Source organism: Lucilia sericata, unplaced genomic scaffold (genome assembly GCF_015586225.1).
Source record: "Lucilia sericata isolate MDLA Ls3-8-SP2 unplaced genomic scaffold, ASM1558622v1 Contig000189F_arrow, whole genome shotgun sequence".
Lineage (NCBI taxonomy): Eukaryota > Metazoa > Arthropoda > Insecta > Diptera > Calliphoridae > Lucilia > Lucilia sericata.
The window spans coordinates 210840-233527 of NW_023994217.1; the positions used below are offsets into that span (position 1 = coordinate 210840).

The following is a 22688-nucleotide window of genomic DNA, read 5'->3' on the forward strand; positions in this document are numbered from 1 at the left end:
ATTCTATCATAATACTAGTGATTAGAGGTGAGTTGCGGACGTTTATGTGTTTTTCTGAAATTAAACATTGAATGGAACTAGGCTCAAATGAGGTCCAATCGTTATGAAAATCGGCATAATGGTTTAATCTTATAAACATTTTAGATCTGCCGATTTTTGGAGGGATAGTATTATAATTAACAGAATTATGAGCTAAAAAGTGATATTTTCGGGTCCGTTTGTATGGGGGCGAGGTGTAAAAATAGACCGATTTCAAAAATTTTCAACAGTCTCCGTCTTTGGCGCTACAAAAGATCATATACCAAATTTTGTTATCTTCAAAAATGTAGAAGTTATAAGGGTTTTATTTATTTAAGGAAATTCAAATTTTCCGCGCAGGACCCTGTATAGGAGATATGACCAATTATGGACCGATCGTAATAAAATCTTTAAGTAACATTTCTATATATAAAAGCTATATTTCAGTCAAAATTTGTATCCATATCGTAATTTAGTAATAAGTAAAATGTGTTTAAGTGATTTTCGGAAGGGAACCTTGTATGGGACCGATCGCACCCATATTATGAACCGATCGTGAAAAAATCTTAAAATATAATTTTTGTATACAAAACAAAATTTTGTATCAATAGCTTTATTTGGTAATGAGTATTGTGCTTTTAAGAGATTTTCGTAAGAGGACCTTGTATTCCACAGTAACATTAATGTATATAAAGACAAAATTTTGGCTAAATTCTGTATCTATATCACTATTTGGTAATGCATATTATGCATTCAAGTGATTTTCTGGAGGGACCTTGTATGGGAGCTATGACTATGAACAAAATTTCACAGTAATATTTCTGTATATAATAGCAATACTTGTACCAAATTTTATATGGATATTTTAATTTAATAATGATTTATGCGCGTTTAAGTGATTTTCGGCAGGGGACCTTGTATGGGAGCTATGTCTAATTATGGACCGATCCAGAAAATTGTTTCTCTAAATGAATTCTATTGACATAGAATTTTAATTTGTAAAGGTTTGTGAAGATATCAACATTCTGACGGAAGGGGACCTTGTATGGGAGCTATGTCTAATTATGGACCGATCCAGAAAATTGTTTCTCTAAATGAATTCTATTGACATAGAATTTTAATTTGTAAAGGTTTGTGAAGATATCAACATTCTGACGGAAGTTACTCATTTTCCGGGAATATGTACTTTTGTATGGGAGGCATAAGAAATTGTGGACCGATTCCTGCAATTTTCAACAGGAATAAAGTTCTAGTGTAAAAAGAAATATTTGATGATTTTCATGGAATTATATTGCATAGTTTTCGTGAAAATTACATCAGAATGTGTAAAAAATGATTTTTTTCGGACTTGTTTTAAATTTTGATTCATAACTTTTCCCGATGTGAACCGATTTTGCTCATTTTCGACACCAAACTGCCTAGGACAATAGGGAATATTCTGGCCAAATTTCAATAATTTATTTCACTTCGTTCTTACGTGAGCGTGTTTTACACAGAAAGACAGACGGACGGACAGACGGACAAAGTTATATATACCCTCTATCACCACTCATGGTGGTGGAGGGTATAAAAATTTCAGGCTACCTCGAAAAAAATTACGTTTTTTTCCTAATTCTTGAGTAGTTTTCTCAGAAACTACTAAAGAAAATGGAATGAATTTTGTCGCGTTACTTTCTTTACCCAGGGATCAAAAATGTTCAAACTCAAAACAATCGATTCAAAATTTCTCATAGCCCCCATACAAAGGTACATATTCTCACCACGAAATTTCGCACATATGTATATAATATGAACAGAAATCATATTACCAACGTAGATCTGTATAGGTCCATTATTGGTCACAGCTTCCCTATAAGGTCCACTTTCGAAAAATACTTAAATACAAATAACTAATTAAGATATAATGATATTGGAATAATATTCAACATAAATATGTTTTGTGTATACATATATCACTTTGCATAGCACTTGGGCATAGCTCCAATATAAGGCCCATTTCCGATAACCACGTAATCGCACATATTACATAATTGAATGAAGATATCGGTATAAAATTCATCATGAATGTGTTTAAAGCAGAGCCCGGCGACAAATATGATTGGTCAGTTGTTTCTGGAGAAAAAATAAGAATAGAGAACATTTTGTACTCTTATATTCACTACAACGCAGGCATGGAAAATTTTATTTTTTACTGGTGGTATTTTAATTAAAGTAATACTTATATCAATTTCAGAAATATTTAGATTAAAATTTGTTTCTTTTTGGAAATATACTATAAAAAAACTTTCTGATATATTTGGAAGTTATTATGGGAAATGTTGGTTAATACTCATTTGTCAATTTTAGTTTTGATTAACCTTATGAACTTTATTTAATTATTAAAATTTAATTCATTTAAACTGATTCGTTAAGTTGTTTTTTAGATTCGGGTAAAATTTTGATTAGAATAATAGATGTGTAAAATCATAAAAATGCATCTAATATTCCATTCCGTCATATTTGCAAAAAATAAGTAATGAAGTATTCTAAATAGCTAAAGAGAATTTAAAAATCATTAAAAATAGCTTTATGCAGAAAAAACTTTCTAAAAACGTAGATCATACTAAAAACATTACATCTGTCCATCCCTGCTTTAGCAGACATGCGAAAACACAACCTCGTTCAATGAACGCTCAAACGAGACTGAATGAGTTTTTAGTACGTATGAGCAGTGTTGCCAGAAAAATGTTGACTTATGTCCCCAATCTTAAACTTGATGTCCCCAAAAAATCCCCATTTATAGCTTTGTTCCTTTACTTGTCAAGTTTGCAGGTTTTTACCAGAAATTGTAAAAGAGAACAAATTTGAGCTATTAAAATTATTTTCTCTTTGCCAGAACTTGCAGGTTTTAGCCAGAAAATTTTTTCCTGGCAAATAGAAAAAAAATTGTCAAATAAATTATTTGTTTAAAAAAATACATTGAAAACAAAAAATGTTTGATATTTTTGATTTGTTTTCATAAAAAAAGTATGTGTGATTGTAGTTTTTATACCCTCCACCACCATCAGTGGTGATAGAGGGTATATATAAGTTTGTCGTTCCGTGTGTAACACCAAGAAATATTCATCTAAGACCCAACAAAGTATATATATTCTGGGTCCTTATGAAATTCTGAGTCGATTTAGCTATGTCCGTCTGTCCGTCTGTCTGTCTGTCTGTCTGTGTAAAACACGCTCACGTTAAAACTAAGCAAAGGAAATCAACCAAATTCACCCAAAATATTTATTGTTATCCTAAGCAGTTTGGTATTGAAAATCAGCAAAATCGGTTCAAAACGTAAAAAGCTATGAGTAAAAATTTCAGACTACCTCGAAAAAAATTACGTTTTTTTCATTCTTTTGAAGTTTTCTCAGAAACTACCAAAGATATTTCGATGAATTTTGTCACACATTATTTTTTCATGGCAGTGATTAATTATGTTGAAAATCTTTACAATCGATTCAATATTTCCCATAGCCCCCATACAAAGGTATATATTCCCGGAAATTAGTTTATCGCTAATAACTCCCTCAAATATATCGGTATCAACACAAAATTTTGCACATGCAAATATAATGTGAACAGAAATCATACTGTCAACGCAGATCTCAGTTGCACCACAATTGGCCATAGCTCCCATACAAGGTCCACTGCCGAAAATCACCTAAACGCACATATTTCATTGATGAATAAAGGTATTGTGATAAAATTCGAGTTAAATATGTTTTGTGTACATACAAATCATTCTACGAAATTTTTTACGGATCGGTCCATTATTGGTCATAGCTCCCATATAAGGCCCACTTCCGAAAATCATTTAAAAGCTCATATTTCATTGTCATATAAAGCTATCTTGATGAAATTCGACACAAATATGTTTAGTGTAAATATAAATCACTCTACGAAATTTTTTCCGGATAGGTCCATAATTGGTCATAGCTCCCATATAAAGTCCACTTCCGAAAATCACTTAAACGCATATATTTCATTGAATTATAAAGATATCGGGATAAAATTCGACTCACATATGTTATGTATACATACAAATCATTTTACTAGTTTTGTTACGGATCGGTCCATTATTGGTCATAGCTCCCATATAAGGCCCACTTCCGAAAATCATTTAAAAGCTCATATTTCATTGTCATATAAAGCTATCTTGATGAAATTCGACACAAATATGTTTAGTCTAAATATAAATCACTCTACGAAATTTTTTCCGGATAGGTCCATAATTGGTCATAGCTCCCATATAAAGTCCACTTCCGAAAATCACTTAAACGCATATATTTCATTGAATTATAAAGATATCGGGATAAAATTCGACACAAATATGTTTTGTATACATACAAATCATTTTACTAATTTTGTTACGGATCGGTCCATTATTGCTCATAGCTCCCATATAACCCCATTTCCGAAAATCACTTAAAAATACATATTTCATTGTCAAATAAAGCTATAGTGATAAAATTCGACATAAATAAATTTCGTATAAATATGAATTATTCCACTAAATTTTTTCCGGATAGGCCCATAATTGGTCATAGCTCCCATATAAGGTCCACTTCCGAAAATCGCTTAAACACATATATCTCATTGAATTCTAAAGCTATTGGGATAAAGTTCGACAAAAATACGTTTTGTGTACATTCAAATCATTTCACCAAATTTTTTACGGATCGGTCCATTATTGGTCATAGCTCCCATATAACCCCATTTCCGAAAATCACTTAAAAATACATATTTCATTGTCAAATAAAGTTATCTTGATAAAATTCGACACAAATATGTTTTGTCTTTATATGAATCACTCTACGAAATTTTTTCCGGAGAGGCTCCCATAGAGGGTCCACTTACGAAAATCACTTAAACGCACATATTTCTTTGAATAATAAAGCTATTTGGATAAAGTACGACTTGAATATGTTTTGTGAGCATATAAATCATTCTACCAATTTTTTTTCCGGATTGTTTCATATATGGTAATAGCTCCTTCAAAAAAATCACTTAAACGCACATATTTCATTAACAAATAAAGATATCTTGATAAAATTCGACACAAATATGTTTTGTGTAAGGTCGTAGCTCCTATACATATAAAGTTCACTTCCGAAAATCACCTTAACGCACATATTTCATTAATTAATAAATCTATTGTAGTAAAATTCAACTTGAATTTTTTTGGCATATAAATCATTATACGAAATTTTTTCCTTAACGGTTGATAATTGGTCACAACTCCCATATAAGGACCATTTCCGAAAATTACTCAAATGCACATTAACAATCAAAGTTATCGGGATAAAATTCGACATAATGTGTATTTTGTATATATAAATCATTCTACGGATTTTTTCTTCCGGATCGGTCCATAGGTTGTCTTAGCTCCCATATTAATATACATTTTTCTCGACCTAATTAAAATTAGTTTGACACATGCATAAATGTTAGTACCCTCAATAAGGAAACAAAAATTTTGCCAAGTTATCTAAAAATTAGATAGTTAAATGGGTTTCAATAAAAAGTAGCTTGCTGGTGGAGGGTATTTAAGATTCGGCATAGCCAAATATAGCACTCTAACTTGTTCAATTTTATTTTAATTTCAATAGAAATTTTTATGAATAAACTTCAATACAAATTTATTGAAAGAGAAATTTTGTTTTTTCTGTTCCCGTACTTTTTATAAGTACGAAGAGAAAATTCATTAATTCTCTTTAGCCAGAAAAGTTCTGGAACAAAGCTTATAATTAATATAATATAATTGAATTCCCCATAATTTCCCCAAAATTTTTTCATGAAAAACCCTCATGTCCGTCCGACACAAATATTTTCCATTGTTTGGTATTTAAAAGGCGCAATATCGGAATTTGATTTCGAATATGGCCCCGGAATACAATTAAAACAGCTAGGCATATATTAATTAAGCAGCAATCATGATTTAATTTAGGTCAAGTTGGTACCTAGAAAGTATATAAAGAACTATAAAGAATGGCAATTATCGGGCCACATTTTTCCCTTGGGTACATTTATGTCCTCTTTAGAAAATGACTTTAACGTTAATGATTATCTTTAAAAGGCATGTATAACAATGAAATTCGACATAAACAATACTTATATACAGTGAATCAATTAAGTAATTTGCCTATGTAAAATTTTATAAATTTTAAGAAAAAACTTTGTCTGAACAATTATTTTTTCAAAGTTAAGCAATTTGTTTGTTGTGTTTTTAAAGAATATCTTATATTTTAATTTTCTACCAAAAAAGTCAAAACGTGATATTAACTAACGAGATTTTTGATAAAATGTGAACGTATTGTTAATTTTTTAGGTCAATAAAGTATTTTGCTTTTTAGGTTTTTTGTTTATTTTTTTTTAATATTGCTGTATAATTTTATTCAATTTTACATTTTTATTACTCCTGCATATTAAAATAAAATTTTATAGATATTTATGTAGTAGTACGACAAAATTTGGACATTTCTTTAACCGATTTATTATCCTATATACCTATAAGAATTTATCAATATTTGACTTAACATGAAATCTCTCGTTTCTTTGATTTTATTTCGGAAATAATAAGTAATTTTGAAAAGGATACATGATATACTAGAAAATCAGTGGATTTGGACCTAGAAGAAATGTTTAGTGGGGTATAAAACTGCATATTATAACAAAATAATCTGGGTTTTTGGTTATTTTGTATTGATAAACAAAAACTACATTACGGAAACCAAATCTATTTTGGGAGTACTGTGTGAATTTTATTTAGAATTGTATAATATTGATTCTTATTCAATAAAGCTAACACTAAGTACCATCCTAGCCACTCTAAGTATGTGGATATCACCGTATACCACTATAGAACTATTACATACTAAAATCTTGATTTTCTACCTCATATTTTGAATGCTTTATTTTTTGAATAAAATACAGTAGGCGTAGTTGGATCTGGATAGTTATTCTTGATTTGGGTTCTAACTATATATAAGTGTATGTATTAGCTGAAAAATATTGCTTTTGTGGACCTTAGGTGATATTTTATAGGTCTATATTTTATATTTTTTAATGATTGATTAAACATCTCATAATTTAATTTCATTGATTTACACTTGTTCTAAAAATCTAAACTAATTTTTTTATATTGGAATTGCCTCATTATTTCCCTTTAAACATTTTTAACGCAAATAACTACACAGTGTCACACAATGAGGATATGATTTTTGAAAATTACAATTGAAAAATACTTAACACGTGTCCTTTTAACAATAAAACAATAAATTCCAAAAAGCAATTAAAAAATAATTTAAAAATCCCAACGAATTTAACTGGAATTTTCAATATGCAAAATACTTTATTGACGTGCAAATTCTGATGAAAAATAATAAAATGCAACAACAAATGCACCAAAATTTTTATTTTAATATTTTTTCTAAATTTTTTTCTATATTGTGTCCCATTCTACACAATCTCTATTTTCAATTGGAAAACATAAATTTACTTTTTACCTGTTTTTTTTTAAATTTTATTTATGAACAAAAAACAAAATTATCTTAAAAAAAGGTAGGAAAAAAACTTAGTTGATTCACTGTAACTCTCTACCAAGTTTCATGAGGATCGGTAAAAAAATACGCAAAGCAATAAAAACAACACACACCCAAACATAAGTTTTTTACAATAAAGTTGTGTTTGCTTCTTTGTCAAAGCATGCAAGAATTGTCTTTTTTTGATGAAATATTCAGAGGTTGTCTCTAATTTTTGCTCATATCTCCATTACTTATGGACGGATTTTGCTGATTTTAAATAGGAAACTTCTCGAAAGCATGTCTGACATAATTATTGAATTACCAGCTGCGCGTACCCGTCGTTGCCCGGGTTTCTTCTAAAATGAAGAGAATATTATTCTATCTACACTTTTTTAATGACTATACTTTTTTTAATGGATGTCAAAATTTAGCTTATAACGATAAAATAGTTATTATATTCATCTGCATTTTGTTTAATACTTAAAGTCAGTAAATGTCCCTTAAAAATTTACAAATTGAAAATGAAATTTTGATTAATTTGTAGAAACATTTAGGAAACTTTTTTTGAGAAATTATACTAAAATCAGCATTCTCAATCAATGGTAGGGAACTAAGGACACTTTCAAATTAGTTGTTTTATTTTTTCCATGTGCAGTTGATTTAAAAAACTGTTCAGTTAAAATTCGGTCACACTGTACTTTGAATTGTAGTGCCCCTGGTGTATAGAGACAAAAATACGTACCATTAACCGTATAAAATTTCATGCGATTTTCTTTCTATTTGAAAAAGTACAGGCAATTGAAGAAACTCTGAAACGATTATGAAACATTCTGCACAAAATTATGAAAAATTTGGGAGATTTGAAATTCTTTTAAAAATAAAAAAATTAAGTTTATTTCTGTTCTAAAAAATACGAAGAATCCTTAAATATTGATAGAGAAAACAAAACAACTTTTAATTTGACAAACAATTTTGACTAGTTCATTAAAGAGTAAAACCACCGTTTTCTTATCATTGTTTCTCAAAAATACATCCATTTATACAAAAGTATCTTTAAACATATTATTTTTATACCCTCCACCACCATCAGTGGTGATAGAGGGTGTGTAACACCAAGAAATATTTATCTGAGACCCAACAAAGTATATATATTCTTGGACCTTATGAAATTCTGAGTCGATTTAGCTATGTCCGTCTGTCCGTCTGTCTGTCTGTATAAAACATTATCACGTTAACACGAAGCAACAAAAATTAACGAAATTCACCCAAAATATTTATTTGGTATTGAAAATGAGCGAAATCGGTTCACACCGGGAAAAGTTATGAATCAAAATTTGAAACAACCTCGAAAAAAAGCATTTTTTACACATTCTGATGTAATTTTCTCGAAAACTATGCAAGATAATTCCATGAAAATCACCATACATACGTTTCTACACAAAAGCTTGATTCCTGCTGAAAATTGCTAGAATCTGTCGACAATTTCACATACCTCCCATACAAAAGTACATATTCCTGGAAAATGGGTTTTTTGTTAATAACTTCCGTCACAATGTCGAAATCTTTACAAAATTTTACAAATTAAAATCTTATGTCAATAGAATTCATTCAGAGAAAAAATATTCTGGATCGGTCCATAATTGGACATAGCTCCCATACAAGGTCCCCTCCCGAAAATAACTTAAACGCAAATAATTCATTACTAAATTGAGATATCCATATAAAATTTGGTACATGTATTGCTCTCACATACAGAAATATTACTTTGAAATTATTTTTCCATCGGTCCATAATTGGTCAAAGCTCCCATACAAGGTCCCCTCCCGAAAATCACTTAAACGCACATAACTCATTACAAAATTAAGATATCCACATACAATTTGGTACAAGTATTGCTCATATGCAAGAAAATATTACAGTGAAATTTTTTTCCGATCGGTCCATAATTGGTCATAGCTCCCAAACAAGGTCCCTTTCAGAAAATCACTTAAAACCACATAACTCATTAGTAAATGAAGATATCCATACAAAATTTGGTACAAGTATTGCTTGTTGTTGTTTTGGATCGGACCATAATTGGCCATAGCTCCAATTGTTTTGGATCGGACCATAATTGGTCATAGCTCTCATACACGGTCCTCTCTCGAAAATCACTTAAACGCGCATACCTCATTACTAAATTAAGATATCCATATAAAATTTGGTACAAGTATTGCTTATATGCACGGAAATATTACTGAGAAATTTTTTCCGATCGGTTCATAACTGGTCATAGCTCCTATACAAGGTCCCCTCCCGAAAATCACTTAAACGCACATAACTTATTACTAAATTAAGATATTTATATAAAGTTTGGCACAAGTATTGCTCATATACAGAGAAATATTACAGTGAATTTGTTTTCCTATAAAATTTGGTACAAGTATTGTTTATATGCACGGAAATATTACTGAGAAATTTTTTCCGATCGGTCTATAAATTAGTAAATGAAGATATCCATATAAAATTTGGTACAAGTTTTGCTCTTATATACAGAAATATTACTATGAAAGTTGTTTTGGGTCGGACCATAATTGGTCATAGCTCCCATACAAGGTCCCCTCTCGAAAATCACTTAAACGCGCATAACTTATTACTAAATTAAGATATCCATATAAAATTTGGTACAAGTATCGCTTATATGCACGGAAATATTACTAATACATTTTTTTCCGATCGGTTCATAACTGGTCATAGCTCCTATACAAGGTCCCCTCCCGAAAATCACTTAAACGCACATAACTCATTACTAAATTAAGATATTTATATAAAGTTTGGCACAAGTATTGCTCATATACAGAGAAATATTACTGTGAATTTGTTTTCCTATCGGTCCATAATTTATCATAGCTCCCATACAAGGTCCCCTCTCGAAAATCACTTAAACGCGCATAACTCACTACTAAATTAAGATATCCATATAAAATTTGGTACTATGATATGCACAGAAATATTACTGTGAAATTTTTTTTGCGATCGGTCCATAATTGGTCATAGCTCCCATACAAGGTCCCTTTCAGAAAATCACTTAAAACCACATAACTCATTTGTAAATGAAGATATCCATATAAAATTTGGTACAAGTATTGCTTTTATATACAGAAATATTACTATGAAAGTTGTTTTGGATCGGTCCATAATTGGTCATAGCTCCCATACAAGGTTCCCTCTCGAAAATCACTTAAACGCGCATAAATCATTACTAAATTAATGTATCCATATAACACATAACTCATTACTAAATTAAGATATTCACAAGCACAAGTATTGCTCATATACAGAGAAATATTGCTGTGAATTTGTTTTCCTATCGGTCCATAATTGATCATAGCTCCCATACAAGGTCCCTTTCAGAAAAACACTTAAAGGCACATAACTCATTACCAAATAGTGATACCCATAAAAAATTTGGTATAAATACTATTTTTGTACACAGAAATGTTATTTGAACATTTTGTTACAAGGCACAGTGGTATAGGAAAAAAAAGAGGGAAATAATTCGGTAACTAAACGGTTAATCCGATTTTAATGAAATTTGGTATGCACAAAGAGGAGGTGTTGTCGAGTTTAGGTTTTGAATTTGGACCTTATTGGCCAACCAGGGGCCCGGCGGGGGGTCCTCAAATTAGGACACCTCGGCTATGTTAAATTTTTAAAACGATCCTATTTCTTCATTTGAGTTCCGATTTAAAAACAATTTCGTATATAGAATCTCCTCATCGAGCACTAAAAAAAATGTCGTAAAAAAATAGCAGTAAATTATCACTTATAGTTTAGGAGATATTCGCATTTGAAAATTAAAATTTTAAAATTTTTACCGTCCTTTCTTTAGTTTTTTGATAATAGTGGGTCCAAATAATCCCGATTTTCGCCATTTTTTTCTATTCGCTTAACAAGTTTATATATATATATATTATAGGCATTTTAATTTAAAAAATTAAAAATTTTAAGTTATCTAAAAAGTTTCTAAGAAGATGTATATAGAATTTATACTTTTTGGAAAGATGACTTTACATAAAATACGATAAATGAAACAAAACCTAAAAATTTTTGATAGCGAGGGGACCAGGCCCATCCAAAAAAACCCTATTTTTTATGGAAAATTCAATTTTGAGCAAAAATTCTCAAATCGCATAGTCGATATCAAATTATAGTGACCTGTTTTATATGACCCAATATGTTCTTAATCATTTTGTAACGGGTTTCGATAACCCCGCCTCTAGTATGGATATAATAGGCAAAAAACCAAAAAATCACATTTTTTGGATTTTTTAAAACTTTTTTGGGAATTCCGGGATTTCTAATAAGAAAATTGAGTAAAAAAATCTACCTAACTGAAAAATTTCATCAAAAAATATTCATAAATAAAATTTTTATTGCAATTTGAAAAATTTGTATCTTCGCAAAAACTGAATAAAAAACATTTTTTAATTTTTAAATAGACAAAATTACCTTTCCATTGATATATAACATGCCTACCTAATGTTTTTTAAGTGACAAATTAATTAGGGAAAACTCAACATCTTTTAGAGAATTTACCTAGTACTATTATAGTGCTCGATGAGGAGATTCTATATACGAAATTGTTTTTAAATCGGAACTCAAATGAAGAAATAGGATCGTTTTAAAAATTTAACATAGCCGAAGTGTCCTAATTTGAGGACCCCCACCGGGCCCCTGGTTGGCCTATAAGGTCCAAATTCAAAACCTAAACTCGACAACACCTCCTCTTTGTGCATACCAAATTTAGATAAAATTAACCGTTTAGAAGTTACCGAATTATTTCCCTCTTTTTTTTTCTTATACCACTGTGCCAGGTTCCCTCCCGAAAATTCCTTAAACACGTATAACTCATTACAAAATATTGATATCCATACATTTAGCAAAAATATTGGTCATATATACATAAATTACACTATAAAACTGTTTTACGATCGGTCCATATTTGGTCATAGCTCTCATACTAGGTCCCCTCCAGAAAATCACTTAAATGCACAATATTCATTACCAAATAATGATATAGATACAGAATTTTGAAATTTTTTCTTTATATACATAATTGGTCATAGGTTCAGCAGACTGTATACTTTTACAAGTATAATTTTACTTGGGTCCAAATTAGGTCCCTTTGTAATCGGTTAGGTTAGTTGGTCATAGCTAACATACAAGGTCCTTTTACGAAAATCTCTTAAACGCACATTACTCATTACCAAATAAAGCTCTTGATACAAAATTTGGCACAAATATTAGTTTGGTATACAAAAATTCTATTTCAAGCTTTTTTCATGATCGGTTCATAACATGGGTGCGGTCGGTCTCATATAAGGTTCCCTTCTGAAAATCACTTAAACAGACATTACTTATTACTAAATTACGATATAGATACTAAATTTGACTGAAATATAGCCTTTATGAACAGAAATTTAGCTTAAAGAATTTTTTACGACCGGTCTATAATTGGTCATATCTCCCATACTAGGTCCTGCCCCTAAAAGCGCTTTAACCGTATTTAACTAGTTGCATTATCAATTTGTGTAGAACAAAATTATATATATGTATTTTGAAAATCCTTAAATCTTTCACACACATGCATACATGCAAATCCTATATATATATATATATATATATATATATATATTTGTTTGTGTGTTTGTTTGTTACGCTTTCACGGCAACACTTCTGAACCGATTTACATGAAATTTGGACCGCTAATAGGTCTAGCCCCAAAAGGAACAATAGGCTATATAAGATCTTGATCGGATTCCACGCCCCTTTTTACGCCCACTTTTTGTAAAACCATTATTACACCAATTTTCCGATTTGCCTGAAATTTTGCATACCGATTGTTATAAGCTTGGAAAGAACTATAGGCTATATATAAGATAATGATCCGATGCCACACCCCTTTCTACGCCCACTTTTTATAAAATTGTCCTTACCTATATATTATCCTCTAATTATATGAAAGAGAATGTCTGTTTGCTACGCTTTCACGGACAAACTACTGAACCGATTTAATGAAATTTAGAACACTATTAGTTCTATTCTAAAGTGGAACAATATGCTATATAAAATCATAATTTGACGTCACGATTCTTCTTATTCTCACTTTTTTCCATATAATTGTCATACAAAATTTCCATTCGAGACTTACAGAAAACTACTGAACCGATTTACATGAAATTCGGTATACCCATAGGTCTGACCTCAGGATCTGGATTGGACGCCATGCCCCTTTTACACTTTTTGTAAAACAATTATTAAACCAAATTTACGTTCAGGCATACAAAAAACTACTGATCCGATTTTCATAAAAACTATTATAATGAATGTTGTTCATTTTAGAAATAAATTTGAAACCCTATTTTCTATTCCCTTTATACTACGTTAGGATTTATCTAACTACTTCTTTTTTCATCTTTGAAAAAGTGTAGAGATAAATTCTAACTAGTAAAACCGCTAACGGTATAAAGTAATTCGCAACTAGTTGCATAGTTTTTTTTGTTTTTTTAAACACTTGTTAAGTGAACGCCATTACAAACACTTGGTTTAGTGCACAACCCCTTTTGAGAATCTTTAAGGTAAATATAAATTTAATAAATAAACTTTTTTTATTGAAAAAACTTAACTTTCTTGTCTTTTTATTTCTTTTTTTTGCACACACAAAAACATTTGGTCCGATCGAGCCGGATTTTTGAAGCACTCAAATTAATTTTCTTGTGTATTTGGTTTCTTTAAGATCGCCATCTTTTCTTCGAAAGAAAAAACCACCACCATTTCATCCACCAACATTAATAAAAAATTTGGATTTTTAAGGTGCGTAATCTTTGAATTTGAGTTATATTATTACAAAGAAATTTAAAGTGCATATAAAAGAATAAATATAAAAGAAAGACAAAAGAACAAAAGTCTTGTTTATTAAATTTATATTCACACATACACAGAAATCTTTCTTGTGTATTATTGTGATTGATTGCTTTGCCAACTGCCTTTTTTTGTTTGACATTAGTGACCACCTTTTTGTCCGTGCTTAATATATCTACCGTGCATTTGTTTACATAAACGGACAGACATAGTGAAGATAAAATAAAATTAAAAGAAAATTTTTAAGAAAGTGCGAAAAATAAATTTAATGAAATCGTGTGTGAAAAATATTAATTAAATAATAAAAATAAAATATAACAATAAATATAATAACAAATAAAACAAAGAAGAAGTGAAATGAATAAAGAATTTTATGTTTATGTACCTTGTACATAATCTTTATATACATACATACAATTATCTGCTTCTTCTTCCGTTTTGAGTTGTTACCCTACGGTCGGTCAGTTTGACTAATATTAAATTTTGTTATTTAAATATTTTGCACAGTTTTTAATAAAATTTGTATAAAATTTGCAATTTTTATTAAATTATTTGTTTCCTTTGTGCAATTTTAATACGTTACGTAATAATAAATCGTGATAAATTGAAGTCTTTTAAATAAAGATAAAATTAAATTGAATTAAATTATTTATATTAAAATAACTATGTCTGTGCCTGCTCTTGCTCTCTTTATTAGAGCTTCTGATGCTCTCATAAGCTTTGAAGCTAATATGAACAGTCTTAGGGAAGAAAGACTCACTGTTTTTAGCTTAGAGGTTCATTCCGATGAATTGAAGGTTTTAATGAACGAGGTTAAGTCAACCTATCAGACATATCTAGACTATTTAGCTACTTCGGACACAACAGAACCTGATGATATAGATGTCGTATCATCAAAGTATCAGGCGACTTATAATGCATTCGTTAACTGTTTATCGAATATTAAAGAACGATTGCACACCTATGCCCAAACTCAAAAGACTAGTGATTCTCCAGTAGTTAGCCAGAACAATACGGAAACTCACCATAGTTTAGTAGTACCGCCCTGTGATGTTGAGACCTTTGACGGAGATTATCTCTCTTGGCCCACTTTTAGGGATCTATTTACTGTTTTATACGTAAATAATACTCGTCTCACCAACATAGAAAGGATATGTCATCTTATATGTAAGACTAGTGGTGATGCAAAGGAAATAGTAGCTAAATATCCTATTTCGCATTTAGGATTTGACATGACGTGGAATAGCCTTAGCGCTGCTTACGAAAATCCACGTATGTTGGTTAACAACCAACTTAAATCTCTTTTTAATCTTCCTATTATTGAAAAGGAAACTTCTGAAGGTCTCAAGACCATACAAAGAGGTATAAACAGTTGTCTTTCGGCCTTATCAATATATAATGTTTCGACGGAAAATTGGGATCCGATAATTGTTTTCCTTTGTGTTCAACGACTACCCGATAACTCTGTTACCTTATGGGAACAAAGTATAAAAGACAAATTCGTATTGTCTGTTTGGAAAGATCTGGATGCATTTCTGACAGAAAGAATTCAGACCTTAGAATGTCTACGTGACATTAGGGAAGTCCCACAATCTAAAAAATTATCGACTCCAAAGGTGAAGGCGCACCATGCCACTTCATCTTCTTCCCTTTCTTGCATTTTATGCAAGAATCAAAGCCATTTTCTGCGGGATTGTAAGAGATTTAAAAAACTTTCAGTAATGGGCAGATTCTCGACTATTAAGAAACATCGCTATTGCATTAATTGTTTGTCACGAAATCATGAAGTGAAAGATTGTAAGAGTCTGCATTGTTGTTCTATTTGTAAAAAGAAGCACAATACTATGTTACATAGAAATGTGCCTACTTCAGAGGATTCAAATGGAAGTTCTAGAACTTCTAATTCGGGTCCGAGCACAAGTGCTATATCACAAGCTGCTCTATCTATACCCACAGATTCTTCTCAAGTAGCAACATCTAACAGCTCTAACACCTCAGCTCCTATTAATAGACAGGCGTTTTATACTTCGCAAAACCAAACCGTATTGTTAGGAACAGCGATGGTGAATATTCATCACCAGGGTATGACGTACCCAGCTCGTGCTCTCATTGACCCTGCTTCGGAATCATCGTTTATTTCCGAAAGAGTACAGAATCGTTTAAAAATTTTGACGCAATCGACGAATGCTCAAATATCTGGTATCAACCAGGCGAATTCTGTAATATCAAGGAAATCGTGTTCCATTTATATTGGCACGCCCTTGGACTCTTCAATTGTTTTGAGTACAGTAGCTCCGTTTTACCAACGATCTCTGGTGATTTACCCTCATTTGTTATATCGAATGAGTATCGAAATGATTTGCCAAATATACGTTTGGCAGATACTAACTTATTTGATTCTAAACCAGTAGATCTACTCTTAGGGGCAGATTTATATCCACGAATTATAATGGGTTCAGTTAGAAAGGTTTTAGGGACATTAGTGGCTCAGAAAACTATTTTCGGCTGGATTATTACTGGTCCAGTTCCTCAGTCTTCAATTCAGGTATACAGCACTAGAGTTGAATTTTCTGAAGAAGATAATATAAATAGTACCTTACTTAGATTTTGGGAAATAGAGGAACCTCCTAAACGGAAACTTATGTCAGCACATGATCGTATGTGTGAGGACAATTATAAGAAAACTACTCGTAGGGATTCTACTGGTAGATATGTGGTAACATTACCATTTAAACCTGAATTTCCCGAGACGTTAACTTTAGGTCAGTCTAAACAGAATGTTAGGGCGCAATTTATACGGACAGAATCCTCTCTCTTGAGAAATCCTGTCATCAAGAATATGTATGATGACGTCGTTAAGGAATATTTAACTTTAGACCATATGCGTCCAGTCAAAGACTCTCCTTCATCTTCTTGCTACCTGCCTCATCATCCAGTTATAAAATTGGACAGAAAGACCACAAAATTACGTGTGGTTTTCAATGCGTCGAATAAAACGTCTAACGGCAACAGTCTTAACGATTGTTTATTTGTGGGACCCACATTACAGGCAGATCTCGTTCTCCTGATTTTACGTTGGCGCTTTTTTAGGTTTGTGTTTAATTGTGATATAACACAAATGTATAGGCAGATTAGACTTGATAGTTCTCATACTCCATTTCAACGAATTTTGTTTCGTGATTCTCCGACGGAGGAAATTCAAGAGTATGAGTTACAGACTGTAACCTTCGGTGTTAATTGTGCACCTTATCTTGCCATTCGTACCTTGGTACAATTGGCTGAAGATTCCGAAGCTGAGTACCCTCTAGCGGCGAAAATACTTCGGAAATGTATGTACGTCGATGACGTATTAACTGGGACTCACGAGATCTCAACCGCTTTGATCGCTCGCGATCAACTTATAGCGGCTTTAGCATCAGCGGGGTTTGTTCTTAGGAAATGGACTTCGAATGAGAAAGCCATTTTATCTGGTATACCCGTTGAGCATTTAGTAGATGCCAAACTATTGACATTTATTGAGTCAAGTAGCTCAAAAACTCTTGGGTTACAGTGGAATGCTCATTCGGACTCTTTTTATTTTAATGTGGATCGTATTTCGATGCGATCAAGTCACACGAAAAGGGAGGTACTATCTATAATAGCTAGATTATTTGACCCTGTTGGATGGTTAGGACCAGTCATTATTGTCGCTAAGATGATAATGCAGAAGGTTTGGCAAGACCAGATAGATTGGGACGCAGCTCTTAAGCCCGCCACTGAAGCCGAATGGCAAAAATTTGCTGCTTCATATCATGAAGTAAACGACATCCAGATTCCTAGATGGGTTAATTATATACCTAATTCTACAGTGGAGCTTCACGTCTTTTCAGATGCATCTGAAAAAGCTTATGCAGGGGTAATTTACGCTAGAGTCGAAAGACCTAATGGCGAAATTTATACCCATCTGTTAACTGCTGAAACGAAAGTAGCTCCCATCAAATCAATTTCTCTACCACGACTTGAACTCTGTGGTGCACTTCTTGCGACGGATCTTTTAAAATCCGTATTATTCGAAATTGACATCCCATTATGTCAAATATATTGTTGGACTGATTCTACAATCGTCCTTGCTTGGCTGAAAAAGGACCCTTGTTCATGGGCAACCTTTGTAGCCAACAGAGTTTGTAAAATTCAGGAAGTGGTCGGAAGACATAATTGGCACCATGTCAAATCTGACGACAACCCAGCAGACTTGGGAAGTCGGGGTATTTCACCCTCTGATTTGATACAGAACAATCTATGGTGGCATGGTCCAAATTGGCTTCGGAAAAAAGCACTACCTGGAATCTAGGAAATTTGGCTTTATTAGATACGGACTTAGAGGCTCGTGCAGTAAAATCTCATGCTTCATTTTTTTCGAATTATGAAGACATTCTTGAGAGATTTTCTTCTCTTGATAGGGCAATTCGAGTGTATGTATTTCGATTTTTCTATAAAACTCACTCGGCTCATAAAAATCAAAATTCCTTTGAGTCTACCATCGTGACAAACATTGAGGTTAAGAAAGTAAAACTACGATTGGCCATTTTGGCTCAAAAGGTAAATTTTGTCGAAGAATACCAATGTCTTTTGGATAGAAGACCACTATCTTCGAAAAGTCCTTTATTGACTTTGAATCCATTTCTGGATAATGAGGGTGTTATGAGACTTAATGGTCGTTTGACAAAATCACCCTCATTAGTCTATACCGAACGGCATCCCATATTGTTGCCAAATTCTTGTCGCTTTACCCGTCTTTTGATTGAGTTCGTACATACGATTTGTATCCACGGTGGAAATCAGTTAATGCTCAGGATCTTAAGGATCGAATATTGGGTACCTCGACTAAAAACACTAGTTCGAGCTGTTATTAATCGGTGCAAACGGTGTATTCTTGACCGTAAGCGCACCTGTACCCAAATAATGGCAGCATTACCCCCCGAACGAACTCAGATAGGCCGACCGTTTACGACAACTGGAGTCGACTTTGCTGGGCCTTTTGACATAAGAAACTTAAATAGTAGATCGTGTCAAACTTTAAAGGCCTACGTTTGTATTTTTGTCTGTTTTGCGACTAAGGCCATCCATTTAGAAGTCACTTCAGATTTATCAACTGATAGATTCTTGGCCGCTTTTAATCGATTTATATCGAGACGAGGTTGTCCCACTACTATGTTCTCCGACAACGGAACGAACTTTGTGGGAGCTTCGCGTGAACTGGAAAGGGATTTTAGAACATTTTTGTCAGAAAGTCGTGCTCGGATGTGTTCCACTTACGGTATTAATGGACTAACTTGGCGATTTATTCCAGCAGGCGCTCCTCATATGGGAGGCCTATGGGAAGCGGGAGTTCGAAGTTTTAAACTTCATTTCCGTAAAGAAGCTAAGTCCGTGAATTATACCTTTGAGGAACTATCGACGGTTCTCGCAAGAATTGAGGCTTGTCTTAATTCGAGACCGTTGTGTCCAATGAGTGATGATCCGAATGAGCCAGTAGCTCTTACTCCTGGTCATTTTTTGATCGGATCACCAATACTAGCTCCACCGGAGCCTTCTATATATGAATCCCCAATCAGTCTCATAAATAGATATATGAAAGTCAAAGTGCTATCCCATCACTTCTGTCGACGATGGAAGGAAGAATTTCTATCAAATCTTCATAAAAGATATAAATGGAAATACCCTGAACGAGACTTATCTGTAGGTGACTTAGTAGTTATAAAAAATGAACAAATGTCTCTGACTTCCTGGAAACTAGGTAGAGTTGTTAAAACTTATCCGGGAAGTGATGAACACGTTCGCGTCGCTGACATACGAACAGAAAATGGCATAATAAAGCGACCAATCACAAAATTAGTCGTTTTGACTAATGAAACATTATAAAATTAAAAATATTAAATAATTTTCCTTGTTCCTAGTACCATGGACGCTTTAACCATTGCAATGGAAGATGCGCTCTTAGAGTCCGACAAGGAAGTAATGGAGGTAGAGGACCAAGGATCTAAGGTGGCTACAGTAGCTGATCCAGCCCCTGTTTCAGCCCCTGCTACAATACCGGATCCAGTTCCTGCTCCAACACCATCTCTAACCCTTACTCCAACACCTACTTCGGCATCTGATATAGCACCAGAGTTGCCTGCTTTAGTGATCGCTTGTCCAGATACAGCAGCAGCTCCACCAACAACAAAGTCTTCGAATGAGGAACGCTCGGGTTCGAAAGTTTCGGAATCTTCCAAATCCAAATGCCTTCAATGTAAGGGTAAACATCCCCTTTATAAATGTGCGCACTTCCGAAAATTGAGTCACGAGCAGAAGCTACGATTTGTCGTGTTACATCGTAATTGTTACCGTTGCTTATCGACTAAGCATTTAGCAATCGATTGCAAATCGCCAATGAAGTGTAATGTATGCAACGAAAGTCACCACACCCTTTTGCACGCTTCGGGAAAAGGACCATCAAAAAAGGTGGTTAAATCTAAAGGTAAACCCTCGTGTTCCGTTGCCAATACTTTCAAAGCACCGTCCCATATATCTAACGTGCCAGTAAGACACGTTATAAGCCTTTCTCCTACGTTAAAGGTTAGTTTGCTAATCGGTAATAGGAGAATTTTAGTACGCGCGGTGATCGATTTATGTTGTTCAATGTCCTACGTATGTGAGTCATTAATTCAGCAGCTTCCGCTGCCGGTTTCGACCCTAAACGGGGACAAAATATGTCGTTTGACTATTGCGTCAATATATGCGCCATATCCGCAAATAACAATAACGGCAACGGTAAGGGAAATGCTTGGGATACGGACACCCACTGAGACTATTTCGACCGAAATTTTGTCGGTATTTGATGGGATGCAGTTAGCTGATCCCAATTTTAATCAGTCGGGAAACGTCGCGCTGGTGTTAGGACCCGAATTGAGTTCGGCTATAATTAAAGGAAAAATCCATTCGATTCCTCTTGCGCAATATACTTTGTTTGGATGGGTCATTTCCGGCCAATCCCCGTATTAAAAACAATAAAATTTCTCTTAATTTGACCTGTGAATCTTATTTATTCATGGGTACAGTCGAGGGACTGAAAAAACCTGCCTTCGGGACTTCGGTTCTGTGGGGAAAGTCGAGAGACTTCGTAAAAATCTGCCTTCGGGACTTCGGTTCTGTGGGGAAAGTCGAGAGACTTCGTAAAAATCTGCCTTCGGGACTTCGGTTCTGAGGGGAAAGTCGGGAGACTTCGTAAAAATCTACCATGGTCCTTGGACCTTTCGTCGATATTTTTAAAATTTGAAAAAAAATAATAATTATGAAAAAAAAAAAATTGAAAAGAAAACATAATATAAATAGATATATAATAATGAAAAAAAAATGTATATATGTATAAGTTTATCCTAGATTTATTAACCTTTATTTCTCATTTGTTGTTGCAACTAACTTCGTCGTTGCAAGGTGGCCGGCAATGTTCATTTTAGAAATTAATTTGAAACCCTATTTTCTATTCCCTTTATACTACGTTAGGATTTATCTAACTACTTCTTTTTTCATCTTTGAAAAAGTGTAGAGATAAATTCTAACTAGTAAAACCGCTAACGGTATAAAGTAATTCGCAACTAGTTGCATAGTTTTTTTTGTTTTTTTAAACACTTGTTAAGTGAACGCCATTACAAACACTTGGTTTAGTGCACAACCCCTTTTGAGAATCTTTAAGGTAAATATAAATTTAATAAATAAACTTTTTTTATTGAAAAAACTTAACTTTCTTGTCTTTTTATTTCTTTTTTTTGCACACACAAAAACAAATGTTGTGGAATGAACAGTACGAAACATTCCATCTTCAAAACGTATAATATGTATTTAATAATAAATATATATGAGACCCTTTTTACTCTTTCATTACATAACTACTAAACCGATTTACATAAAATTCGGCATATTAATAGGTGTAACCTCAGACGTTAAAAAAGACTCTATATTATATTGATTGGATGCTACGCATATTTTTATGTTCACTTTTAAAATACCAGCTATAACACCAAATTTCTAGGCTAAATATAAAAAATATGAAACGATTTTCAAGAAATTTGGCCGCATACAGTGTATTTTTGGAATCAACTTTTTGATCTGGATTTTATGCTTCATGAAATTTAGTATGACAATAGTTCTATCGTGGAAGGTTAGGTTAGTTTGAGGAAGAGAATATTTAATACATCAAATCCA

At 32.7% G+C, this 22688-nt stretch overlaps 2 protein-coding genes across 2 annotated transcripts in view; both read left to right on the forward strand.

Annotated features, from left to right (window-relative positions):
• The window catches only part of LOC119601780 (glutamate receptor ionotropic, kainate 1-like), a 405267-nt gene that overhangs the window by 78847 nt on the left and 303732 nt on the right, over positions 1–22688 (forward strand). The window lies entirely within an intron of this gene.
• LOC119601776 lies at positions 13967–22187 on the forward strand. The gene is made up of 3 exons (XM_037952920.1): positions 13967–14182; positions 14341–14417; positions 20402–22187. Exon 3 carries the CDS (start codon positions 20406–20408, stop codon positions 21486–21488), a length of 1083 nt encoding a protein of 360 aa, XP_037808848.1. The 5' UTR covers positions 13967–14182; positions 14341–14417; positions 20402–20405; the 3' UTR covers positions 21489–22187.